We start from the raw sequence: 23,069 nt of genomic DNA, 5'->3' as shown, positions 1-23,069 counted from the left end.
AAAAATGATAGGTTATCGTTTTTGTGCACCGAAAAAAACCCTTTTTTTCCCCACCCACACGTTTCACAGCAAAACCTCAAACCCATCTTGAGACGGACAGAAAGGAAGGAGGTAGTTATCGTGGCCCAGAGCTGAAAGGAATAGCGATTTGTAGTATTCCACACAGAAATGGCAAATGTGACATGATATTCATCAACATGGGGAAGAGTTCAATCAGAAGTTAGGTACAGATGAGGAGAATGAAAAGCATGGAAATTAAGAAAACTGGTTAAAAAGCGGAAAGTGATGCAGACAGGAAACCAAAGCATGAGCTGGAACAAGACAGCTGACCCTGGCAGTGGGGACAGTGTTTGACAGGACTTTTCGGGAAAAGGAGACCACACCTCGACCGCCAACGATGGCGGAGGGCCAAAGTGTGCCCTGATTGGCCCAGAGGTTCCAGCTTATTCTGTATAGCCAAGGTGTTTCCTACCCATCAGCCTCATTTGACCCTGCTGCCATCTAATATTTCAAAATGCTAAGCCAGCAAAAGGGAAGAAAGGCTGTTGGAGGCATGCTGAAACATTTAAATACTCTTTATTCCGAAAATGCAGTGCATCATCACTGCATAAAATTCATGTGAACATGGCTGAAAAAAGTTACTCGTGGGTCAGCCTATTGTTCATGAACAGCTGCTTTGATACTTACAGGACATGGGGTCTCGTTCAGGGCAGCATGGCAGCTTATAAATACTCCAAATAGCTACAGTAACATTAGGTAACCTCTCAGGGGTCTTGTAAGACAGATACTCCTGGCTTTTGCAAGTAGGAACATACGCTAGCAGGCGGACAGGGACTGGTCATCATGTGTCCTGCTGACAGGACATTTGACTAGGCCCAGAGATGCAGAAATGGACCAGCTGGTCTTGCCTAACCTACTCTGAATTGTATTTTCCATGAATGTCTCTTAGGTTTTAGTGTCACACACCGTTGGCTCAGCTTTGGCTCTGTTAAACCCCAAATGATACACCGACAAATCCAGTTCATTTTTCTGCTTTCTATTTGACTCAATAGCTACTGTTTGTGCCTCTCATGCACCGCTGTTGCATTCAAGTCTCACAGCTGAGCATTTATCAGAAAATTTACTCGTGTAACTTTTCAAGATAAGAAAATAATCTGCAGTGTTTATAGGGTTGAAGTTGTGGTTTGAGCTAAATGCTAACACATTTGAGATCTGCGTCATCACCATAAATTGCTACATTAACATTAAACTCAAAGTACATAAAATTTCCCAATAAACCACAAGTGGTGAGTTCAGTGGCAGAGCAAATCTCAACTTTCTTATAAAAATAGACGAAAGAGAGGCCTCCACTACCCAAAAAGGCCATCTGATCTGAAATCTGATTGGTTGCTTACAATGGCCTGAGTAGCCACTACTAATAATCTGAGATGAAATCTGATCAAATTCAAAGTGTTTAATTTGATGAAAAAAATACAAAATGCCCCAAGTGAAGGATGAGTTTACAGTTTATTCAGATAGTTTTCCACAAAATGGCAACATCTAAATGACTATTTAGAATTTTTATAAAACTACATTTCTATTTCCTTTGCTGAACCAAATACTGCTGTTGCCATGATTATGCAATTTCATTATATTAAAAGATATAAGCATTGATTTTTATTCAATGGGAACTTTCAAGTCTTTTCCAGCTGTTTGTTGTGAACCAAAGAACTGGACAAATTAAAACTGATATTAATGTTGTTGGACCACACAACTGCTCTGGGCCTATAGTTATGAAAATGTGATGTGGGAAAATGATTGAACAACATAATATATTTCATCTAGAGTGGAGAGGTTTAGGATTCCAGACATATGGACACTAATCCTTCTTGTTTTTTTTAGCTGTTAATGATGTTTAAGCGTCTTCGGGTTACAGATGGGATGAAGGATGGGCTAAGAAGAATTACAGCTCATTATGAAACTAAATGATTCGATAAGATATGATAGAAATACGTTATGATACAATGGAAACAGTATGATACAATACAATATACTTTATTTTCCTCTCAGGTAAGTTTGTCTTGGACTCATGATAGGCCTATAGCTGTCTCTGTTAAAGCAGAATATAATAAAATTTAGTGAAAAGCACATAGTTCCAAGTGTACATACAGTCTTCCATAGCCATTACGAATAACACATACAGCACGAGCCCAGGAACAAAAGTCTATGTAAATATTGCACAATCCCTACAGTCGCATGGAGATTTGTTTAAAAATTATTTTCTCAGGTGTGAACTATTCCTACATGAGTTCTTCTTTAAACAGGTAAAAGCTGTTGCTGCTAACCTGGAACACATGGTCGAAAGAGCTCTGTGAGTAAAATAGGCCACACTTCATACCCTCTATTGTAGCTTCCCTTCAGACTTACATGTACCCACCCTAAAATGTAACTACTTGTCAATGCAACCCATTGTGTAAGCACTGTGATCAGTCTGCTTGGTATGCCGTGTTTACACATCATACTGCTTTGATCAAATATAATGCCTCCATGAAACAGAAAATGTAAAATGCTGTAATTACTGTTGCACACCATGTCCTTTCTGTGGTTACAGACATCAATGTCTTTTCTCTTTCAATATAGCAGTCATTTCAGAAAAAAGGGACTGTTGTTCAAATTCATGGGATCCCCACGCACTCATACTTTTCATTCAAGTAAGCTCTGTTTTCAGTCATCATTGTCAGAAGCTGTGGAATAGAAACCTTGCTGTCAGCTGACTCTTTGGGGTGGTCTTCCTGCACACCGATGAGGTGCACTGTTGCACAAATATATTAAATGTTCAGAATGATATATCTCACTTACTTAGGCTTCACTGTATTCTCTGTGTGAATCCTACAAAGAAGTAAAAACCAAGCCTTAAGCCGCATAAGAAAATCCATCTGAGAGATAGCAGGACCATTTAGAGTGGCCAAACCAACAGTTTGGTTTATGAGAACAAAAGAACACTAGTGAGCTCTGGAACACAAAAAGGCTTGAACGTCCACAGCCGACAGCAGTGGTGGATAATCGCAGGATCCTCTCTTGTGTAAAGAAAAGCACCTTCCCAACATTTAATCAAGAGAAAAACTTTCTCCAAGTCGGTAGGGATATCACTATCCAAATTTACCACAAAGAGCACACTTCACAAGAGCATTACAACAATTCAAGAATAGAAAGACCTGACTGACTTTGACAGAAAAGTTAAGATAGATAGCTACATAGATACATAAATAGACTAAAAAAAATATTTGCAATGTGTATGATAGTTAGCACTGTCGCCTAGCAAGTTCCTAGTTTTAATCTTGGCTAAGGCCATTCTGTGTGGAGTTTTCATGTTCTCCCCGTAGATATGTGGGTTTTCTCTGAGCACTCCTAATATCTATCCTCCCATAGTCCAAAAACTGTATGCTAATGCTAATTGATGATTCTGAATTGATTGCAGGTGCAAATGAGAGCGTACACGGTTGTTTGCCTCATTTGAAAGAAAATGCAGGAAAGCTGAACGTAAATGGAAGAAAACAAAGCTTCAGATTCACTGTGAGCTGTACAAAGAAAGCCTGCATAGTTATAACAATGAGCTGTGCCAGGCCAGACAGCTGCATTTATCTGAAATGATTAATAAGAATGTCAACAATTCTCGAACTCTGTTTGCTATGGTTGAAAAACTCACAAATCCTCCTAAACAGTCAAACCCAGACCTCCTCTCCACAGAGAAATGCAACAAATTTGCCAACTTTTTTAGCCAAAAAATCAAAACGATTAGACAAAACATTCACGCAACACAGACAAACAAGAAAACTAATCTGTGTCTAAAACCTAGAAATAACTCTTGACGTAATGTCACAATTTAATATTGTAGATTTAAAAATCCTAGAGGAAACAGTTCGGCATCTGAAATCAACAACTTGTTCTCTGGACATAATACCATCTGACTTTTTAAAAACTGTTTTTACCTCAGTAGAAAGTGATCTCCTACGAATAGTTAACAGCTCACTGGCATCAGGCATTTTTCCCAAGTCACTAAAGACAGCTGCCATTAAGCCACTCCTAAAGAAGAGAACTCTAGATGCCTCTATGATGAACAACTACAGATCTGTCTCTAATCTCTCTTTTATATCTAAGATTATTGAGGGAGTTGTATTTAACCAGCTCAACGACTTTCTGAATGAAAGTGGAAGTCTTGATAACTTTCAATCAGGCTTCAGACGTCATCACAGCACTGAAACAGCTCTGGTAAAAGTGTTAAACGACATTAGGTTGAATACTGATTCTAGTAATGTTTCAGTCCTGGTTCTGTTGGACCTCAGCACTGCGTTTGATACTGTAGATCACAGAATCCTGTTGCACAGGCTGGAAAACTGGGTTGGACTTTCTGGAGCGGTCCTTAACTGGTTCAGGTCCTACTTAAAAGGCCGGAGTTATTTTGTTACAATTGGCAGCTATGAATCTGAGCGAGTGGCCATGACTTGTGGAGTCCCCCAGGGGTCAATTCTTGGACCTCTTCTGTTTAACTTGTATATGCTCCCTTTGGGTCAGATATTGCAGAACTTTAACATCAATTATCATAGTTGTGCAGACGATACACAACTTTATGTGTCTCTGTCACCGGACGACTGCAGCCCAGCAGACGTACTTTGTCAGTGTTTGGAGGAAATAAAAACCTGGATGAGAGAGAATTTTCTAAAGTTAAATGATGACAAAACTGAGATCATTCTGTTTGCTAGCAAAGAGAAGAGGGTCAGCGTTGGTAAATATCTTGAGACTCGGGACCTTACAATCACTGACCGAGTTTGTAATCTCGGAGTGTTGAAAGACTCAGATCTGACTTTCAGCAGCCACATCAAAGCTGTCACCAAGGCTGCTTTTTACCACCTCAGAAATATCAACAGAATTAAAGGTTTCCTCTCCCAAAAAGACCAGGAGAAACTCATCCATGCATTCATCTCCAGTAGACTCGATTACTGTAATGCTCTTTTAACTGGACTTCCCAAAAAGAGCATTAAACATCTGCAGCTCATCCAGAACGCTGCTGCTGGAGTTTTAACCAGGACTAAGAGACCTGAACACATCACACCAGTTTTAAAATCTTTACACTGGCTTCCAGTCAGTCACAGAATAGATTTTAAAAGCCTGCTGATGGTTTACGAATCCCAGAATGGTTTAGGCCCAAAATACATCTGTGATATGTTCAGAGAATATAAACCTAGCAGAGCTCTGAGATCCAAGGACTCAGGTCAGCTGGTCCAGTCCAGAGTCCAGACTAAACATGGAGAAGCAGCATTTAGCTGTTATGCTGCAAACAAGTGGAACAAACTGCCAGTGGAGATTAAACTTTCATCAAATGTAGACATTTTTAAATCCAGGTTAAAGACATTTCTGTTCTCATGTGTCTATGCATGAAATATCTTTTAACTTATCTAGACTGTTGCTTGTTTTTAAATTCATTTAAATGATTTTATTTGTTTCTCTTTATATTCTTTTATGTATTTGTAATGCTTATTACACTCCCTGCTGCAATGCTTTTATTTTATGTAAAGCACTTTGAACTGTTTGTACATGAAATGTGCTTTATAAATAAATTTGATTTGATTTGATTTGATTTGATTTGATTTGATTTGATTTGATTTGATTTGATTTGATTTGATTTGATTTGATTTGATTTGTGTCTGCGATGGCCCTGTGATAGACTGGCGACTTGTCCATAAAAAGTTAAGGAATTCATTTTTCTTTAAAAAAAATCTTAAAAAGCCAAAAGAGTTCCAGAGCGCAGATCAACCTCTATCAGAGTAACAGGAAATGAAAAATATGTGTGGAGTGAAGTTACAATAAACAAGTGGTGACAACCTGTCACAGCCAAGTTAGTCACTTGATCTCAACCAGACTGAGATGTATCTCATTTGCTGATCACAAGACTACAGACAGAAGGACCCACAAACAAACATAAATTGAAGACAGCTGCTGTACAGATCTGTCACTCATTGCCTGGAAAGTATTGTTTACAAAGTATGATAGTAAACATTTCATTACTTGTTATATCATTTGAGTCCATGGGAGTAAAGCATTTGTCGAAGAGCTGTAATTCTTAAACCTTTCTTTCAATTTAGAAATGAATCTGAGGAGTCTACATATTTATATTCATATTAATAATATAATAGAACATGTTTTGGTTGGAAGCTAAACATAACTTTGTGTTACAGTCAAAATATTACTAGACATGAAATTAAATTATTATTATTTTTTTTTAATCTTTGCACGTGTGGTTAAAATACGATGAGAGAATTCTAGACTTTAAATAACTTACGCAATACTGTCTTAGTAGCCTTGTGAAATCAAAATCTCGCCACTCATACGCTGCGATTATTCCTTACTTTCTTAATTTGATATTATTTCTCTTTTTCCTAGGCCTATAAAGAGATTGTTCCTGTGTCTGTGCTCCATGTTTATGTTCCATGTTTATCTCCTGACAGCCCATAAAATTTACTACAGTGCTAAAGGTTTCCCACTTGCTGTCCACATTTACTCAACCTGGTATGCCGAACGAGTGCGTAATAAAAAGAATTGTTCCCTCTTGGCGAGCTTCTACTCAGTGGAGCCTCCTCCAGGGGTCGGGCGGTTAAGGGGCCTGTCCCAGCAGCCTTAATTTATGGGTGTCTCTTTGAAAACATTGGGGAGTTGTGACTCTGTGGCACCAGTTTTTGGTGCTACAGCTGTTTTTACTGTCACGGCCGTAAAGCTCCCCTGGGAAGGGAGAGGCAGGAGGGGGAGAGATGAGAACAATGGCTTGTCATGTAGCATCGAGACAAGCAAAGTATTGTGACTGGAGAAAAAGAAGAGGTGTGTGTTGGGTGTGAGTGTAGAAACTCATCATGAAGTAAAGCTAGCAGGGGATCACATCTGTGTATTCAATCTTCCTGCCAAAAGGCAATGCTAATGGTAATAATAAACATAGCCTGGACCTTTCTTTTCCTTTATCTCCTTATTTGTTGCTTTTCCTGTCTCAAGCTACCTTGGCTTTGATTCTGTTTGCCTCTTGTCACAGTAGTTTGTTAGAGCCATTATCTGTGATAGTGGCTGCTCTGGAGAGCCTTTCTGTGTAATCAGGAGAAGAAATGGGCTTAGTTTCCTGAGAGCTTTTTAACACAAAATCACCATAATTCTGTGGGAAATGTGATTTTTCACTCCGGATGAAGCTGGGAAATTTGAGGGCTGCTTCTTTGTCATGAATATTTAACCCCTTTACCCATTAAGAGTCTAACCAAGGGCGAAGTGCTGTGGCTGGATGCTGATAAATACGTGCTTCACATGTTGCAGGGATGCAGCATATCCCTATTGTACAGATACAATTGAAGCATGATAATCTATTTTCTCCTCACGCTCCTGGGAAGTTATCAGAAAAGGTCGAGCACTCCACTTTCACTTGGTGAGGATTTCACCCATAGAGAAAACTGTCACTATAGCTTTCTCAGATTTATTACTGTGTTTTCCAATAATCTACTAAGAGTTTACTGCCATGTTATCAGCTCTGTGAAGCTGTACTTTGGCACAGAGCTGCACAGAGATAAATGTTGGAGCTACAGTAGTTAGAAAACATTTTCTTCTATCTCAGATGAAGGTCCTTTGGCAGATGTAACACATTGCTCATGCTCTCACCACTGTTTGGTCCCTTTGGTTCCCAGTCAAAAGTACTTTGAAACTATTCTGTAACAATAATCTTAATATGATGTCTCGTGCACTTTGTGCGCACAGTGTTAGCCAGTTGTTTTCCTGTCTGAGTGTTTCACTGTGATATGTGTATAATCCATCAAATCTATAGTCCCCATGAGAATAAAGCCGGAAGAAAAGACAAAACATGGCCAAGCACAAGTAGATGCAACTCTACGCCATAATGTTGTTAAGGGTAATATCTTTTTTCCTCTGACTTTTATGTGTGACAAAGCATCAGTGAGCAGTATCTTGCTTTTTTAAGGCCACAGTTTCTTACACAATTGTTTACTTTGCCACTTATTCTAAAAAAAAATGAATGAATGAATGAATTTTTGAATTAAAAAAATTTTTTATCCCAAAGGGAAATTTACTTGATCGGCTCATTTGATCATCCGTTTCGCCTCTGTTACTACCTCCCTTGGTGTATGAGTGGCAGATCAACCTGGACCACCCCATCCTGCTTTTTCATCTTTACATGACAACCATGTGCAACAAAGACACGTCAGTCCCACAAGTCGTGCTAGTCACCTCATCTGGAGCTATGTACCTGTTAACTTGTGTTCGACCAGTTTTTACCTTCATCCACAGGTTCCCTGATCTTCTAAAAAGAAGGGTCCCTCAATTTTGCTATGTTGGTGTTGTAGAACTGGGAAGATTTTCTTGCACTCTTCACCTTAGTGTGCAGAAATATGTGCAACTGGAACTGCAGCTTAATTAGGACGTGCAGCAGAAAAACACAAACAATGAGCCCAGGTACGATGAAAAGAACACGTTTCATATTTACACCAGTTTAATCACATGTGGGAAGAGGTACTTTATATTTGTTAAAATGCTTCTGAACATGTGAATGCACATCATATCTGATCACTTCAGTGTTTGAACAGTTATAGTTTTTAATTTGGATCATCATCTGCCATGACAGTTACAAATAATCACAAGAAAGCTCTTCTGGTTTTCAAAAAATATCCTTTTTTATTTCACAAGAAAATTGTTCACATTTATCATATTTATCAAACTGGTCTTTTATATAATCTATATATATATATATACATATAAACATATAATACACTTTTACTTACACATGTACAAAATTAGGCAACAAGAAACCAGGTAAAAAAAGACTGACTTCAGTTTTATTCATACACTGTTGTGCTTTGTCGTTCTGGCCAGCCTATCGAATGTGTGCTTGGCATCTTGGTTTGGTGCTGTGTCTGTGGTGAAATGGGGACGATAACTTTTCCATCTGATCTAAAACTAAACAGCTGACTACTTCTCCTTGTTTTTAAGAAGTATGTTATGTGCTTGTTTTCCAACAATGCATCATGAAAAACAGGGTTTAGTCCCAAACTAAAGGAAGTTTTGATACCAGCTCTTCATGTTAGATAGTTTGACCAAAACAGGGGCAAGATCCAACACACAGAGAAAGCCAGCCTCTCTGCAATACACACAGCATCTCAGTGTTTGCTTTTGGCAGAAATACATTTTTCCCCCAACACTCTTTCATTCAGACACTCCCCAGCTCAGGCACATTCTCCTATTCTCAGTTCAACACACGCATATTCTCTTTCACACAAATACTTCCTCCACCAGGGGAGAGAGGGGAAAGCCCTCCAGTTTGCCATCAGTAAACATTTCATTTTGTGAGCACATGGTATGTACAGTAAAACCTCTCAGCTGCAAAAAGTCATAAATTATTTTCACAGAATGTACACGTAACATAATGTAGTGTTTTTGTGTCTGTGTGAGCACTGTTGTGGAGTGTATGTTGTCTGTACTGTGCAGTATTAGTGCTACAGTATATAATCACATGGTCTGCAAAGAAATGGTCATGAGAACAAGCCCCTGTGTCTGAAAATGCTACATTTAGAGAAAGTTATCACTTGAGACATCAACGCCACTCAATAACAATAATAACAACACAACAAGTAGTACACAATAATCAAGGGTGGAATAGTGTACAAGTTGAAGAGAGGGCTGATCTTTGGCTCAAAAGGTTTGAGTTTACTTTGCCTTTACATGCTGATGTATTCCATCTAAATATATTAATTAAACGTTGGGTGAATTGGAGTCTGTGCTCTTGATTGTTCTTCTTCGTCTTCTTCATATCTCTGTGAAGGTATGCGTCTTCAAAAGAGGGTTGTTTTTTGGAGAGCCCTCCAAAAAATACAACTCAAGGAGAGCTTTGTCTTAACAACGAAAAAAATACTTTCATCTTCTGAAAAATAGGACAAAGCATCAATGCTCTGTTTCAAATGCTCAAAGTTACTCAGCACATGCGAGTCCATCTGTACTTTACAAGCTTCCAAAAAGTCTTTCCCTGTGGCCAGCACTGGGCACGGATTTTTAAGTCAGTGGTTTACAACTCCACGGACTGTCTTCATCGTAGTCCCTGAAAAAAAAAAAAAGTTCTCTCCCAACCAGGACTCCTTTCGTGTACTCTCAGTGCAACAGAAGCAATAATGAAATTGGGAATAGCAATGACAGAACTAAGATTGATGCAGGTGTCACTGCAGAGTTTGTCCGTACACTCTTCTGAACGTCTGGCAGGATTACCACTGGGTCATCTGCTTGAAGATGGGAAACAAAAAAGACACGTTAGTTTCAACTCCAGTGTAATTCTGAATGCACCTGCACTGTCTGAAGGTCAGAGATAATTAGAGAGGATGAAGGACCAGTCAACCAACCTGCAGGCAGTCTGTTGGAGGGGTTGTGAACACCACCCCCAACTCCAACTCCAGCCCCATCTGTGCCTCCTTTAGCTACTCTGGCCTCTTGAGAGCCTAACGGAAGAGAAAAACATTATCACATACTCCGCTTGGGTCATAACACAACTATTATAGCTGACAGTGTTATCAATTTTCATCTGAGGGCGTTAAACTCACCATCAGCTGCAATGACGTCCACCCTGAGCCGGAGACACTCTTGGCCATGGTGGTGTAAAGGTTTAGCTGCACGGAAGAAGGAAACAACAACACAGGCATTAAGAACCAGACTAATGCACTTATCCTCCCCCTTAATCCACCTTCATGCATGCGTGCATACAAACACACACACTCACTCTAATTCTTGGCAACAGAAAGACACAAGCACAAAGCTTTAGGAAGCCATCTGTGACCAGGCCAAGTGTGTCTTGTCCTGCCGTTTATCTAATTACAACCATGGTCAGGGTGACAAAATTGTTTGAGCCTAGTGCACATTCGAGCAGGAATTTTTTTCTGGTTTCTGCGGGAATGTAACATTTCCTTTGGCATAGACTTATTACTAGTTATAAACAAAAAGCTACAAAACTAACAACACCAATATTTCGCTCAACATTTTGTTAAGCATCAGCATGCCAAACTGACAAGTTGGACATGGGGAAACATTAGAATGTTACAACTATCAAAGCATGTTAGTTTTTTAGCTCAAAGCACATATAGGAGATCTGTAGACCACAAGGGATTGACAGAAAACACAACTATCTGGCAAACACTGACAAATCTGGGTGCAATAGGTGACACTTACAGATATAATAGTAGCTTTCTCCTTGACGAAACTCTTTTCCCAGAGTAAATGGAGTAAAACGCTGGAATTTTTCGGAGAACTTCTCAGGAGCGTGAGGGGCAAAGGGATGACCACACTCCCAGCGCATCTGGTCATATGACTGAGGCTTGCAGGAATCGTAGTCCTCCCGCTCCACCATGTAAAGCACGTAGCGCTCAGCGTCCAGCAGTGGCACCTCACCCTGAGGGTAATGGGGGCAGACGATGTCCAGGTAGTCATTCAGCTTCACCTCCACAGCATATTTGTCCCATTGAAACCTATGTGGAAGAGAAAGGAGAGGAAGGTTACGAGAGTGGCAGGACACTGACAAAAGTGGTTATAGCATTGGATGAGTAATAAATATAAGCCTCAAAATCTGTGATTATATATTGATCTGGTGTACAACAGGGAAATCAGAGAAAAGAGTGAGAGGCCTGATAATGAGAGAGTGATCAGGACGAAGAGAGAATGTTTGCGTGAGAAGATGTGTGCCTTCAGGTAGAATTAAGAGGGAAAAACACAATAAAGGAAAAAGTGATATGCAAAGAAACATGTGCATAAATATGGATGAAGGTGAGGCTTGAGTAGATGCGGCTGTGTTCTGAGTTAGTGCTGAGTGCACATTGATCCCACATCCCCCCAGGAGTTAAGTGATGTTTACAAAGAAACATTAGCAGTCAGTTAGCCCGTCAAGACAGGAGATGAGTATCGACATCTGCAGGGCTACACAAACACTCAAATCACACAAATAGTGCAGCAGAATGCACAATGACATATGTGCCTAAACAGAGACACACCTGAGTTTATAAAAGAAAGGAAGAAGGATGTCACATATGTTTTAACTCATTCATCAGAGTGAAATGAACAGGCACACATGCACAGCACGGGCCCGGCGATAGCCTGTAACCGTCTTCCATCACATTCCCTTTCATTACAAACACAGAGACAGTCAGACTGTCTCCCATCCATTCCTCCCTGCATCCCTCCCTCCACCCTCTTTACGATAGTCTTTAACTAAACTTCCTCGTCTTCTCTTTCACAGAAGCACCATTTATCCCCGCTCCACATCACTGCACATAAACAATCTCATTAATACAAAAAGTTTGGACCAGTTAATAAACAGTTTAGCACACTGAGGCGGTTTGCCTTATCTCAACAATCCGTGAGTCATTCATCCTCTTGGGTTTGCTTTTAGAGATATTAGAAGTTTATCTCCAGGGAATTGTCACTAAAGGTATTTCAGCTTTGTCTCTTTCCCCCTGACTGAGTGAGTGCTCCAGGGGCGGCTCACAGCTAATGCTCTCTTCTCAGCCAAAGCCATCTATCAGCAGCCTAGAGCGGTAGCTGACCACTAGTAACACACACACAAACTCACACACTTCACAGTAATTCTCATCTATCAACAACCTAAAGCTGTAGCTACCTACTATTTACACCCGCTGAACCCACACAGCCATACATCTCCTCCCTTGGTGCTGAGCATCCAAGTGATGCCTATCAGTTTACCATCTCCTACTGTTCTGGATTACCAGAGGGCTCTCTGAGAATGGATGAGATTTGACAGACTTAAATATTTTCACAGCACACAAAGAGAATGTATGTGTAATATAGAGTTTTGTTGCTTTTGCAATGAATATATGAAGGTTAGTCAGGCTTTCAACAGCCCAAAAATAAACAACCAGCTATCTGAACTACAGATCTTATGTATGAGTTATGAGTTCTGAAAAGCTTGGAGGGTGTTAAACTGACACCTTTATCACTGAAGTATTTTTTTTTCTCCTTGAATTCTGGCATTTCTCATAAAACCACCTTAATGTAACAAGTAGCATTTGGGGGAGCTGGTGTGACAGGGTCCATATGTGAGGCTAACGATCAAAGCGCACAGGCACCAGTCGCTCATTAGTTAGTGATGTTGTTTGTTGCCGCGGGTCTCCCCCCTGGAAACAGGACAGACGCAGTGGCTCCAAAACTCCGGCCCCAACTCCGGCTCCCCTTTTGGCTCCCTTCCCCCATCAGTTTACTCATCTCTGCCTGACTGCATTCTTTCACTGCTGATGACCAGATAAGCAGCAACCCCATCACAGCAGCAGCATAGGCTCATTAGAAAACAAGCTTCTTTTTTAAGTATTCTGATGAAATTTCCATCGAACTGTGCTGACAACAGAGTGCACCAGCCAACTTTTGTGTGGGAGAACAATAATTATCATTTTGCCACAGTCCAGAAAGCTTGGTGCTTATCTGCAGTTTGCCTGCCACACTCTGTTTACCAGATTGCCGCTTAAGTGTTTTCCCCCCCTGCTACTTTCAGTTCTAGTTGAATCGATAACACCATTGAACACTGTTGTCTGCTTTTGCCCGACAGTTATCATCCCCTTTCAAACACTGAAAACACATACAAACAAACTCCATTCACCCTTCAGCCCTGATTACAAACTGGTTGCGGTATGGTCCTGATGTGTTCATCAAAAGAGGGTTAAAAGGGGGGTGCAATTAAAACACAAAAAAGGGTATTAAAGTTGCCCTGGAGGGGGGTAATTATACCCTCCTGCTCCCTGCGTCCCAGCCCTTTTAGGGTGAGAGTTTGGGGTGGGGGGGCGGCAGAAAACATGAATAGGAGTGGGCGAGGGGGGTCAAAGGGCTTGAGTTGGGAATGGCTTTTGAAGTTTCTCTCACTAAGTGTTTCTATGTCAGTGCTACAGTTACTTTATCAATGCCGCCGTTTCATACAGTGTCTCTATTCACTGTGTGCCCGCGCTGATGGAGTAGCTCACTTAGCCGAGAGAGCAGTTGCTGAATGTGCACCAGGGGAGGCCGGCTAACGCCTTTTATTAATGGCAAATTGTTTTAATTATCCTGCTGCCTTTTGTTCTCCTCTAACGCCTCTGCACTGAAACGTTCCACATGATCAGCTTAATTAACAGATTGGAGTAACTCCAGTCAAAGAGGGCTTTGGCTTCTGTGTTAAAAAGTTAAGCAAACATTGAAAATCTTGCCACCTTCACTTTTAAAATCCAGCCTCATTCTACTTTCCCCAGTGTGTTTCTATTGTTATTTCCCTCTGCCAGGCAGTTTCGCTCTCTGTGTTAATAGGCTCTATTGATTTATTCCTATTGTTTATGCCAGGATGCTTTCTATTAATCATGGTGGAGCTTGAAGCATGGAGAAACATTTGTATTCTCCATTAAAGGATGATTTGTGGAACTATGGCATGCGGCAAGTATTGTTTGCATGTGTGTCTGTCTCGGCCTGATACATTTAAATGTGCGATTGTTTATGCCTGTGTGTGTGTTACCTCTCGAGAGCTTCGTGGAATCTGGGAGTGTGTTTCAGTCGCGATAAGGTGGATAATGAATGCCAATAACGAACAACGATGAAAGCAGCGAGAGAATGTAAAGTGGTCAGATGCGTAAGCTCCCAATCTGGAGAAAAATATGAGTACAGACTGTATTCGGCTGCTCTTCCTCCTCTTCTAAGAGGGAATTCCTGATTTATTGGAGGCTCTTCAGGAGCCGGAGTCTAATCTCTCTTCTTTAATCTATCTGGTCTGCCTTTTTTCTTTCTTCTCAACTGCTATTCCCTCCTTTCATCCATCCATCACCCTCTCATCTCTGCGCTCTATCGCCCTGTGGAATGCCGGACCTCTAAAGCGAAGAGGCCACGATGTGGATCAAAGGTCGGACGATTGCCAAGTCAGCACTGGAGAATTTTATACATGGGCAGTCAGCAATAAAAGAGCTTTATGGATTTGAAATTCTATAGATGGATGCTACAACAGGACTTACTCTCTTAAAATATTGATCCAAACCTAATCGAACAAAAAGGTTTGAACAATGAATCTACAAATTTATATTTAGATGTCCAAACAGGCACTCTAGCAACATAAACAAAAATAATTTCTTTCTGGGTTGTACACACATACTAATGTGACCAAAAGTTGACTGGCCTATGTCATGGATGAGTGAACCGGAATGTGGGGGACCATTTAATCGACACGTCCGAGCCTGGATTATTGGGTGGAGCAGAGTTTGAGCTGGGTTCCATTCATCAGCACCAGACCCTGCTTAATACAGGGGCTTAGCGTGGACAGTGAGGCCTCGAGCAGGGGCTGATGGCTGGGTACAGAATAAGTGGTGAGACGGGCAGGGTGGAGCTTTCTTTTACTCCACCTCTATTGTTCCCAAATAGAGAGGGGGTATTACTTCTTTACACTGGAGTTTCAGAGTTCAAAGGAAACACACGGGCAATGTATAGGTGAATGTAAGTGTGTCCATAGTTGAAAAATGTGGACTGTGTGGGGTTAACAGAATAATGAGATACTGGACACAAGGGAGCAGTTCCCTTCAAGATAAATTTGTTAAGTAGGTGGCGCTTAAGTGAACTGTTCAATGTTATTGCTCAAATTCTTCGTGTTTCATTTGCCTATCTGTTCATCCATCACTGTCGGCTGTTCCCTCCCACTCTCTGTCCCTCTTTCATCACTCAATAAGCAAACCAGATCCTCATGTCAACTCTGTTCCTCCCCCATCCCGATACTCGCCGAACCAATCGCAAATATTCCAAATATGCAACTCTCTGACCCACTGTTTGCAGAGCCAAGCACAAAGTGATGTGGGTATGCCTGGGTTGTCATAGAAACAAATGTGGTCCAACTCTTTCGGCTCTTTAAAATATTAACATAATATTCCAGCTTTCTTTCTTTGCCCCGTGTGACTTTTTGTCATCCATCTCAATCAACTTTCTCTAGTCTGCTATTCAACCTTTGTCTGCCTGCATCATTGCTCATTCTGGCGACGTTCCCGGCTGAACAAGTCAAGTTCCTGTTGCCACCCAGTGAAGTGACAACGCTTTAAATCCAGCAGAGATATAATTGGCTAACTCCGCCGGACTAAGAAGGCTTAGATGAATACATATGCTCTTCCAACTGTCCCCTGAGTCATTTGTATCTTGTAAAGGGCCAGAGCAGAAAGGTCAGAACTGACATCACATTTCTCGGCAGGCAAATATCTGTGCCAGAAAACTGCTGAACTGATTTCCACAAGGTAAAACTTTCTCTCATGCTAATATTCTTTTTCCACTGGAAAAACAGTGTTAGATTCTAGTTTGATTCATTCCACTTGGAATTGACAGTGTGTAAGTACAGGACACAGCTGTTGAAATGTTTTTCTTAATGCCCTGGTATTAGCTCTTGCTCACAGGTATCTCGTGGCAGGATTGGTAATACCACAGCTCACCTCTAGGAGTAACATCGTTTCATTTGGGGGGCATATTTACTCACTACATCTAGACTTTCAACAAACAGGACAAAAAAGGCAAGAGAAAAACTAAAGCTGAACAATAGTCCATGTTTACACAACAAAACGAACACAATGGTTTTTTTTCCACAGATAATATCTGACTTTTACCAGCAAATTCTTCCTCATTCAAACCCATATACACTGTTGGTTCATTGAGCGTCACCAAGACTTGACAAACAAGTCTGGGGGACACGCACACACACTTTTTGGTTCACACACATCACGGAAAAGACTTGTGACTTGACTGCAATTATAAATCTGTGCCCTTATGGAGTTGTTCCTCCTCTATGATTTCTTGTAAATCACTGCAGGGTAGAGGAGCACAGGGGGGACGGAGCAGGGGAAGTCTGGTGCGAAGATAAGGAAGAAGCACAGGGATGGGCAGAGTTCAGGGAAACATTGGCGTGGTTCATTGGGGAAACACTGATCATAGGTGAATCCAAACAGAGATATTTAAGAGATTTGTTTGCAGGGTCTCTGTGACTCGCCACAATGTGACACATCCTTCTTAAATCAATTAATCACCACTAATCTACATTTTGTCACCCTTTAAATATGCCTTATACAAGCCTGGGAAGTTCAATCAACTCCTTGATCCAAGCTTTTATGGTCTTGCGTGTGTTGGTGTGTGAGAAACGTATTGTTTATTGTGCAGACAGGATACGCAGTTTTCCCGGGAAAATACGCTAACAGGAAGTGCAGCACTACGCAGGAGACACACAGCAGACAGCGTGCAGACTCTGGCAATGCTATCAGCATGCCTGCGGGAAGTTAAAACCTTTGGCCTGATTCACTATGTAGCGCAGTCAATAAAGCAAACCCCACTACCTCTGGCACTGTAAGACTGGGTGGGAATATCGAACAGGAAGAAAATCAGAAAAAAAAAAAACTCCTGTCGACATGGTCAAGTCTGTAAAGATAGGAAAAGTCAACATGTTACAGAGATCGTTGAGCATGTAAGACGTGATTATCATCTATTTGACAATCTCACTGAGCATTTTCCCCAGATTGAATTTACCAGACAGATTACAAAACCAGATTAAGTGGTGGGAGGGGAGCCGGGGGCAGACAATTCCGGACAAAGATGGATAGATTTAGGAATTTTCTGAGAAGAATGCAGACCACAAGAGGGGGAGGGGCATACAGACAGATTAGGAAAATAAGTGAAACCTGAATGTCTTTTTTTTTTTAAAGAAAGTAACTTTGGCTCAGGTTACTTGGAAATCACAGAAATCCCTTTTCTATTGCACCCACCTAATTACACCCACCAATGTGCCAACCCAATCTTATCTTCTGTCTCTCAAACATGCATGCAAGCACATGCAGAGAATCAATCACATTTTTAAGCAAATGTAGAAAGGCAAGCAGACGCTTCTACCTTCAACCCATTTGTTTTCCCTTTTTTTTTTTAAATTTCCCTCTTTCACTGACTTCAGACTGGATTCACCACTTCAGAAAGAAGCTCTATAAGGGACACACACTCAGACGCACGGACAGAGATTTAGAAAGACCAAACACCTTTGCTCAGCAGACTTGAGTGGGTTTTCATAAGAAGGTAGAAGAAGAAAGCTTTAAAGGAAAAAGCGAAGCGGGGAAAAAAGTGAGAAGGAAAGGGCAAAGTGCCTTGTGACGGATCACCACGGGTGCCAAGAACGATAAAAAATTCCACACCTCTTAGCATGCTTCCCCTCTGCCCCCCTTCTCTGAGAACCAGAGTTGGAGGTGAGGAAATAATAGACTGAAAAGGGACAGCTTGTAAAGTTGAGATAAAAGCCGGGGAAGGAGCGAAGGGGACCAAAAAGACAGAAGGGGCAAAGAATGAAAGTTTCCCAGAGGCAGAGCCATGACTGTGTGAAGAGAGGCTGGCCTGAGTGGCAGCGAGTATTCAGGGACCACCGCCGTGACAGAATGACTGACAGATTGATAGAGGCCTCGCCACTTCATCACAAAGTGAACTCTAACCCTCGATCAGTCACACCAGTTACCATTCTCTTTCTGTGGACCACTGTGAAGACCATTCCCCAATTTGTATGGGACGCATCACAAAACAGCCACATTAACCGGATAAATACCAAGAAAAGCCCTCATGTGGGTCAAACATACCAGAAATAACTCTCTTTTGAGCTAACAGAGCACAATACAATCATATTTTTAAGCAAATCAGTGTCGGTAATGGTGCAATAAAACCACCTAAAAATGTAGAAAAGCAAACATGCTTCAGAATTTGAACAGGTTAGCTAAAAAAATGTCACAATAGAAAAGGAGTTGATGTAAAAAATAAGTGGATCAGTGTATGGGTGAACCATGAAATGGTTAAAAGATTCACAGAACCAAGCTAAAAAGGGAACCTGGCCAAAAAGAAGGGGAGGGAGGTGGAGGAGAGAGGGGGAGACAGGTACAAAGCAGAAGAGGGGGAGGAAGAGAAGAAGGGGGGAGTGAGTTAAGGTGGAGGTCTACTCATGCTATGTCAGCAGGGAAAAAGGAAAAGGAAGAAAGAAGGCGTGAAAGAACGGATTATTGCCACACATTGCAGTTGTAGAGTCCAGAGGGTTTCTGGCATGATGTTAATAGTCATAACCGTGTGGCACATGTATGTGTATGACTGGGTAAATGCGATTGAGAGTCTGTGAGTCACAGTGAGTAAGCTCATGCACACAGACACTCCTTTTACAAAAAAAAAATGCCAAACCAAGGTGATTGGGAGCACCAGTGCACCTCATTCTTTGAATCAAAGCTTGCTGGTGATTAAGCTGTTGCTAATAAGAAACAAAGGCTGGAAATGTACAGACTGGTAAAATGTAAAAAAAAGGGCTGAAATTCAAACATTGTCGGGAACTGATTTCATTCATGCTGAAACAAAGTAGTCATTAAAGTTCAAGTAGACTCGACCTTGGAAGTCAGCAGGCCCCAAGGCGTCCTCACACACAGGGAAACGGTGCATATGTATGAGTGTGTGTGTTGCTGAATCTTTCAACAAACAAGCTGAAAAAGGGGAAATGGGCTTTTACCATATGGATCAAGGCGATCAATCTGCGATCAATTTGATTAACGACAGCTCCCTGAGCAATGGGTGGTGCAATAAACTTTGACCAGGAACAGGAAAAAGCACACACCACGAGGGAAATGATGGACATCAACACACTGTATCAAGTAATGGGTCAATGGGAAGAGGAGATTGCTGGAAATCATGAAAATGCACTGTAAGAAAACCTTCCAGAAAATCTTTGCTTTTCTGTGAATACAGGATTAAGACTAATCGAGTAGAGAGATTTAGCGCAGTCATCTTGAAAATAATAGCAAGTGCAAAAAGGAGGATTACCATTATATACACTAGCATGACCACTGTCATTACACAACAAGACGCCTCCCCATCTGGGACTTTGACTTCACTCCGATTTTTCAGAGAAAAGCTTTGTCGCTGTAATTATGGACTTTCTGAGAACATTAAATGTTGCAGTTAAAGCCACATGGGGAGATAAGGGGGGGGAAAGTGGTTGGGTGTAAGCTTGTGAGAGAACATTTGGTGTTTGAGTGTGAGCCCCACACTGATTGATTTAGATGGCGTCTGTTGGTGTGATTGAGTGATTGTCTGCCAGGAGTCTGTTTGAGCTTGCCTTTCCATGTGTGTCAGTGGGTGTGTTTATGTGTGTGGGTGCATGTAGAAGTTTGTTTGAGGAGTGCAAGCCTGACCCTCTTCGTACCCCGAGCCATTTTCACCCCAGCCATCATCAACAACAGTTCTAATTGACCCGCACTTATTTCGAATGCCCCCTAACCCTGACAATTTGAGCTCCAATTTCTCCTCCCTGAGCAATCCATCTCTCTCCCACACTGTGTGACCCACTGAGCAGGCTTCAACTTACCTCCTCTGTCTCTGTCGTACACCATTATTACTCGTCTTACCACCTGAAATATGAACGCCCTCATGTCTCCCTGACAGCTACGTACAACCCCATGTGATATCTCTTGATTTAGGAGGTATAGCAACCTCCCACTCCCCACAAAGGTTAGGACTCTCTGTCAGATAGAGAGGATATTGCTAAAGATATTTCAAAACATTCCACTGTGAGTCAAGTCTGTAAAATCAACATAAAAAATATAATCCCTCCAATGGAAAAAAAAAAAACCCTTCCTGATAGGATGTCAGCACATGAATGAAAAACCTACAAATAAATTAGCCTGTAGGACCCATCCATGTAGAACTTACCTCAGGTACCTGCAGCTACCCGATATATTTACATTTACCTTTACAGCACCTTTTTTGCCTTCAAAATATAATTTTTTTTAAATGTCTCCCAGTCCTCAGACATAAATACATGATATAACCCAGTAAAACTAACCCCGCAGCAAAGGTACACACAGATTGCAAAACGGATTCAATCTGAACAGGTAAGGCAACGAAACAGGTCAACAGTGCTATAATAACAGGCTCAGAAGCCGAGTATGGGGGAGGAGACAAGACTCCCAAATGTCTTGCATTATCATGTCAACAGCAGCCAGTTGCTTCCATCACAAATCCATCACAACAACCGCCCTGAATATGTATGAGTTTCAACTATTCATGTGAGCATAAATCATGATTTTATTTGCACTGAGAAATGGGTTTAAAAGTTCAGTTGAATATTTAACACACAGAAAAAGACCACAATCACGTATTTGTTTTACTGGAGAGACGAAAGAGTACATGAAAACAGATATTTACTTTGGGTTGGTGCTGTTCCAGAAGACGCTGTGCCGCTCCGCTGAAGCAAACCAGGCGCAGACGCTCACAACCAAGCCAACAATCCAAAGCAGATCCATGGTGGAGAGGAGTGGAGGCATGCAGGACAGGAAACACAACTCAGGTAGGTTTGTGCGAAAATGAAAAATAAATAAATAAACAAGTTTCCCGAAAAGTCCTCGTGCGCGCACCAGAAGGCTGCACGCTCACATAAACGGTTGCAGAAGATGCGGAAGATGGAAAGGATCTGATTTGATTTAGAGAACTGAAAAAAGACGGAGAACAAGTACATGAAAACTCGGCAAATCCGTAGTGAATGAGAGCCTGAGTTGCGTGGAGGCTGGTTTTGTGAAACGCTCAGAGACGTGAGCCCTTCCCCCTCCGTCACAAGAGACCAATCAGAGAGCTGTCCGAGAGACGCGAGATTCACAGGCTTCATTGTTGTTACTTGCTGTTGTACACAACATTACTGGAAAATGCGAGGATAAATCAATCCATCCATCCATTTTTTTTTTACTAGACTATTCCAATTTAAGGCTACGTGGGGTGAGGGGGTGGGCGCTATCACAGCTGTCACTGGGCGAGAGGCAGGGTACACTCTGGACAGGTCGCCAGTCCATCAAAGGACCGCACAAATACAAACGAGACAAACAACCATGCACTCACATTCACTCCTAGGGTCATTTTAGAGTCAAGAATTTATGTCAAATTTATTTGTATAGCACATTTCATGTACAAAACAATTCAAAGTGCTTTACATAAAATAAAATCATTGCAGTGGGGAGTGTAAGAAGCATTCAAAATACATGAAAGAACATAAATAGAAACAAATAAAACAATTAAAATTAAATTGAAATGATTGAAAACAAGCAACAGTCTTGATAAGTTAAAAGATACCGTGCAGATTTCATGCATAGACACATGAGAAAAGAAATGTTTTTAACCTGGATTTAAAAATGTCTACATTTGGTGAAAGTTTAATCTCCACTGGCAGTTTGTTCCACTTGTTTGCAGCATAACAGCTAAATGCTGCTGACTGGAAGCCAGTGTAAAGATTTTAAAACTGGTGTGATGTGTTCAGATCTCTTAGTCCGGGTTAAAACTCCAGCAGCAGCGTTCTGGATGAGTTGCAGATGTTTAATGCTCTTTTTGGGAAGTCCAGTTAAAAGAGCGTGCATGGATGAGTTTCTCCTGGTCTTTTTGGGAGAGGAAACCTTTAATTCTGTTGATGTTTCTGAGATGGTAAAAAGCTGCCTTGGTGACAGCTTTGATGTGGCTGCTGAAAGTCAGATCTGAGTCTATCAACACTCCGAGGTTACGAACTTGGTCAGTGATTGTAAGGTCCCGAGTCTCAAGATATTTACCAACGCTGACCCTCTTCTCTTTGCTCCCAGACAGAATGATCCCAGTTTTGTCTTCATTTAACTGTAGAAAATTATCTCTCATCCAGGTGTTTACTTCCTCCAGACACTGACACAGTACGTCTGCTGGGCTGCAGTCGTCCGGTGACAGAGACACATAAAGTTGTGTATCGTCTGCACAACTGTGATAATTGATGTTAAAGTTCTGCAATATCTGACCCAAAGGGATCATATACAAGTTAAACAGAAGAGGTCCAAGAAATGACACCTGGGGGTCTCCATAAATCATGGCCACTCGCTCAGATTCATAGCTGCCAATTGTAACAAAATAACTAATTCTAAATAGGACCTGAACCAGTTAAGGACCGCTCCAGAAAGTCCGAACCCAGTTTTCCAGCCAGTGCAACAGGATTCTGTGATCTACAGTATCAAACGCAGCACAGGGGGAAAATG

General features: G+C 41.4%; 1 protein-coding gene across 2 annotated transcripts; it reads right to left on the bottom strand.

Annotated features, from left to right (window-relative positions):
* Window positions 1-8,660: 8,660 nt before the first annotated feature.
* efna1a (ephrin-A1a) lies at window positions 8,661-21,608 on the bottom strand. Of its 2 annotated transcripts, none has more exons than XM_075450460.1 (5): window positions 21,238-21,608; window positions 11,224-11,519; window positions 10,602-10,667; window positions 10,404-10,499; window positions 8,661-10,283 (listed from the first exon to the last, which is right to left on the bottom strand). In XM_075450460.1, the coding sequence occupies exons 1-5, from the start codon at window positions 21,354-21,356 to the stop codon at window positions 10,159-10,161; spliced, it is 702 nt and encodes a 233-aa protein (XP_075306575.1). In that variant the 5' UTR covers window positions 21,357-21,608; the 3' UTR covers window positions 8,661-10,158. The 2 variants fall into 2 exon arrangements, with proteins under 2 accessions (XP_075306575.1, XP_075306574.1); XM_075450459.1 differs by having other exon boundaries at window positions 8,661-10,286; window positions 21,238-21,605.
* Window positions 21,609-23,069: the final 1,461 nt, after the last annotated feature.

This window comes from Odontesthes bonariensis, chromosome 18 (assembly GCF_027942865.1).
Source record: "Odontesthes bonariensis isolate fOdoBon6 chromosome 18, fOdoBon6.hap1, whole genome shotgun sequence".
NCBI classification, from domain to species: domain Eukaryota; kingdom Metazoa; phylum Chordata; class Actinopteri; order Atheriniformes; family Atherinopsidae; genus Odontesthes; species Odontesthes bonariensis.
This window is presented reverse-complemented; position numbering and strand designations above follow the sequence as displayed.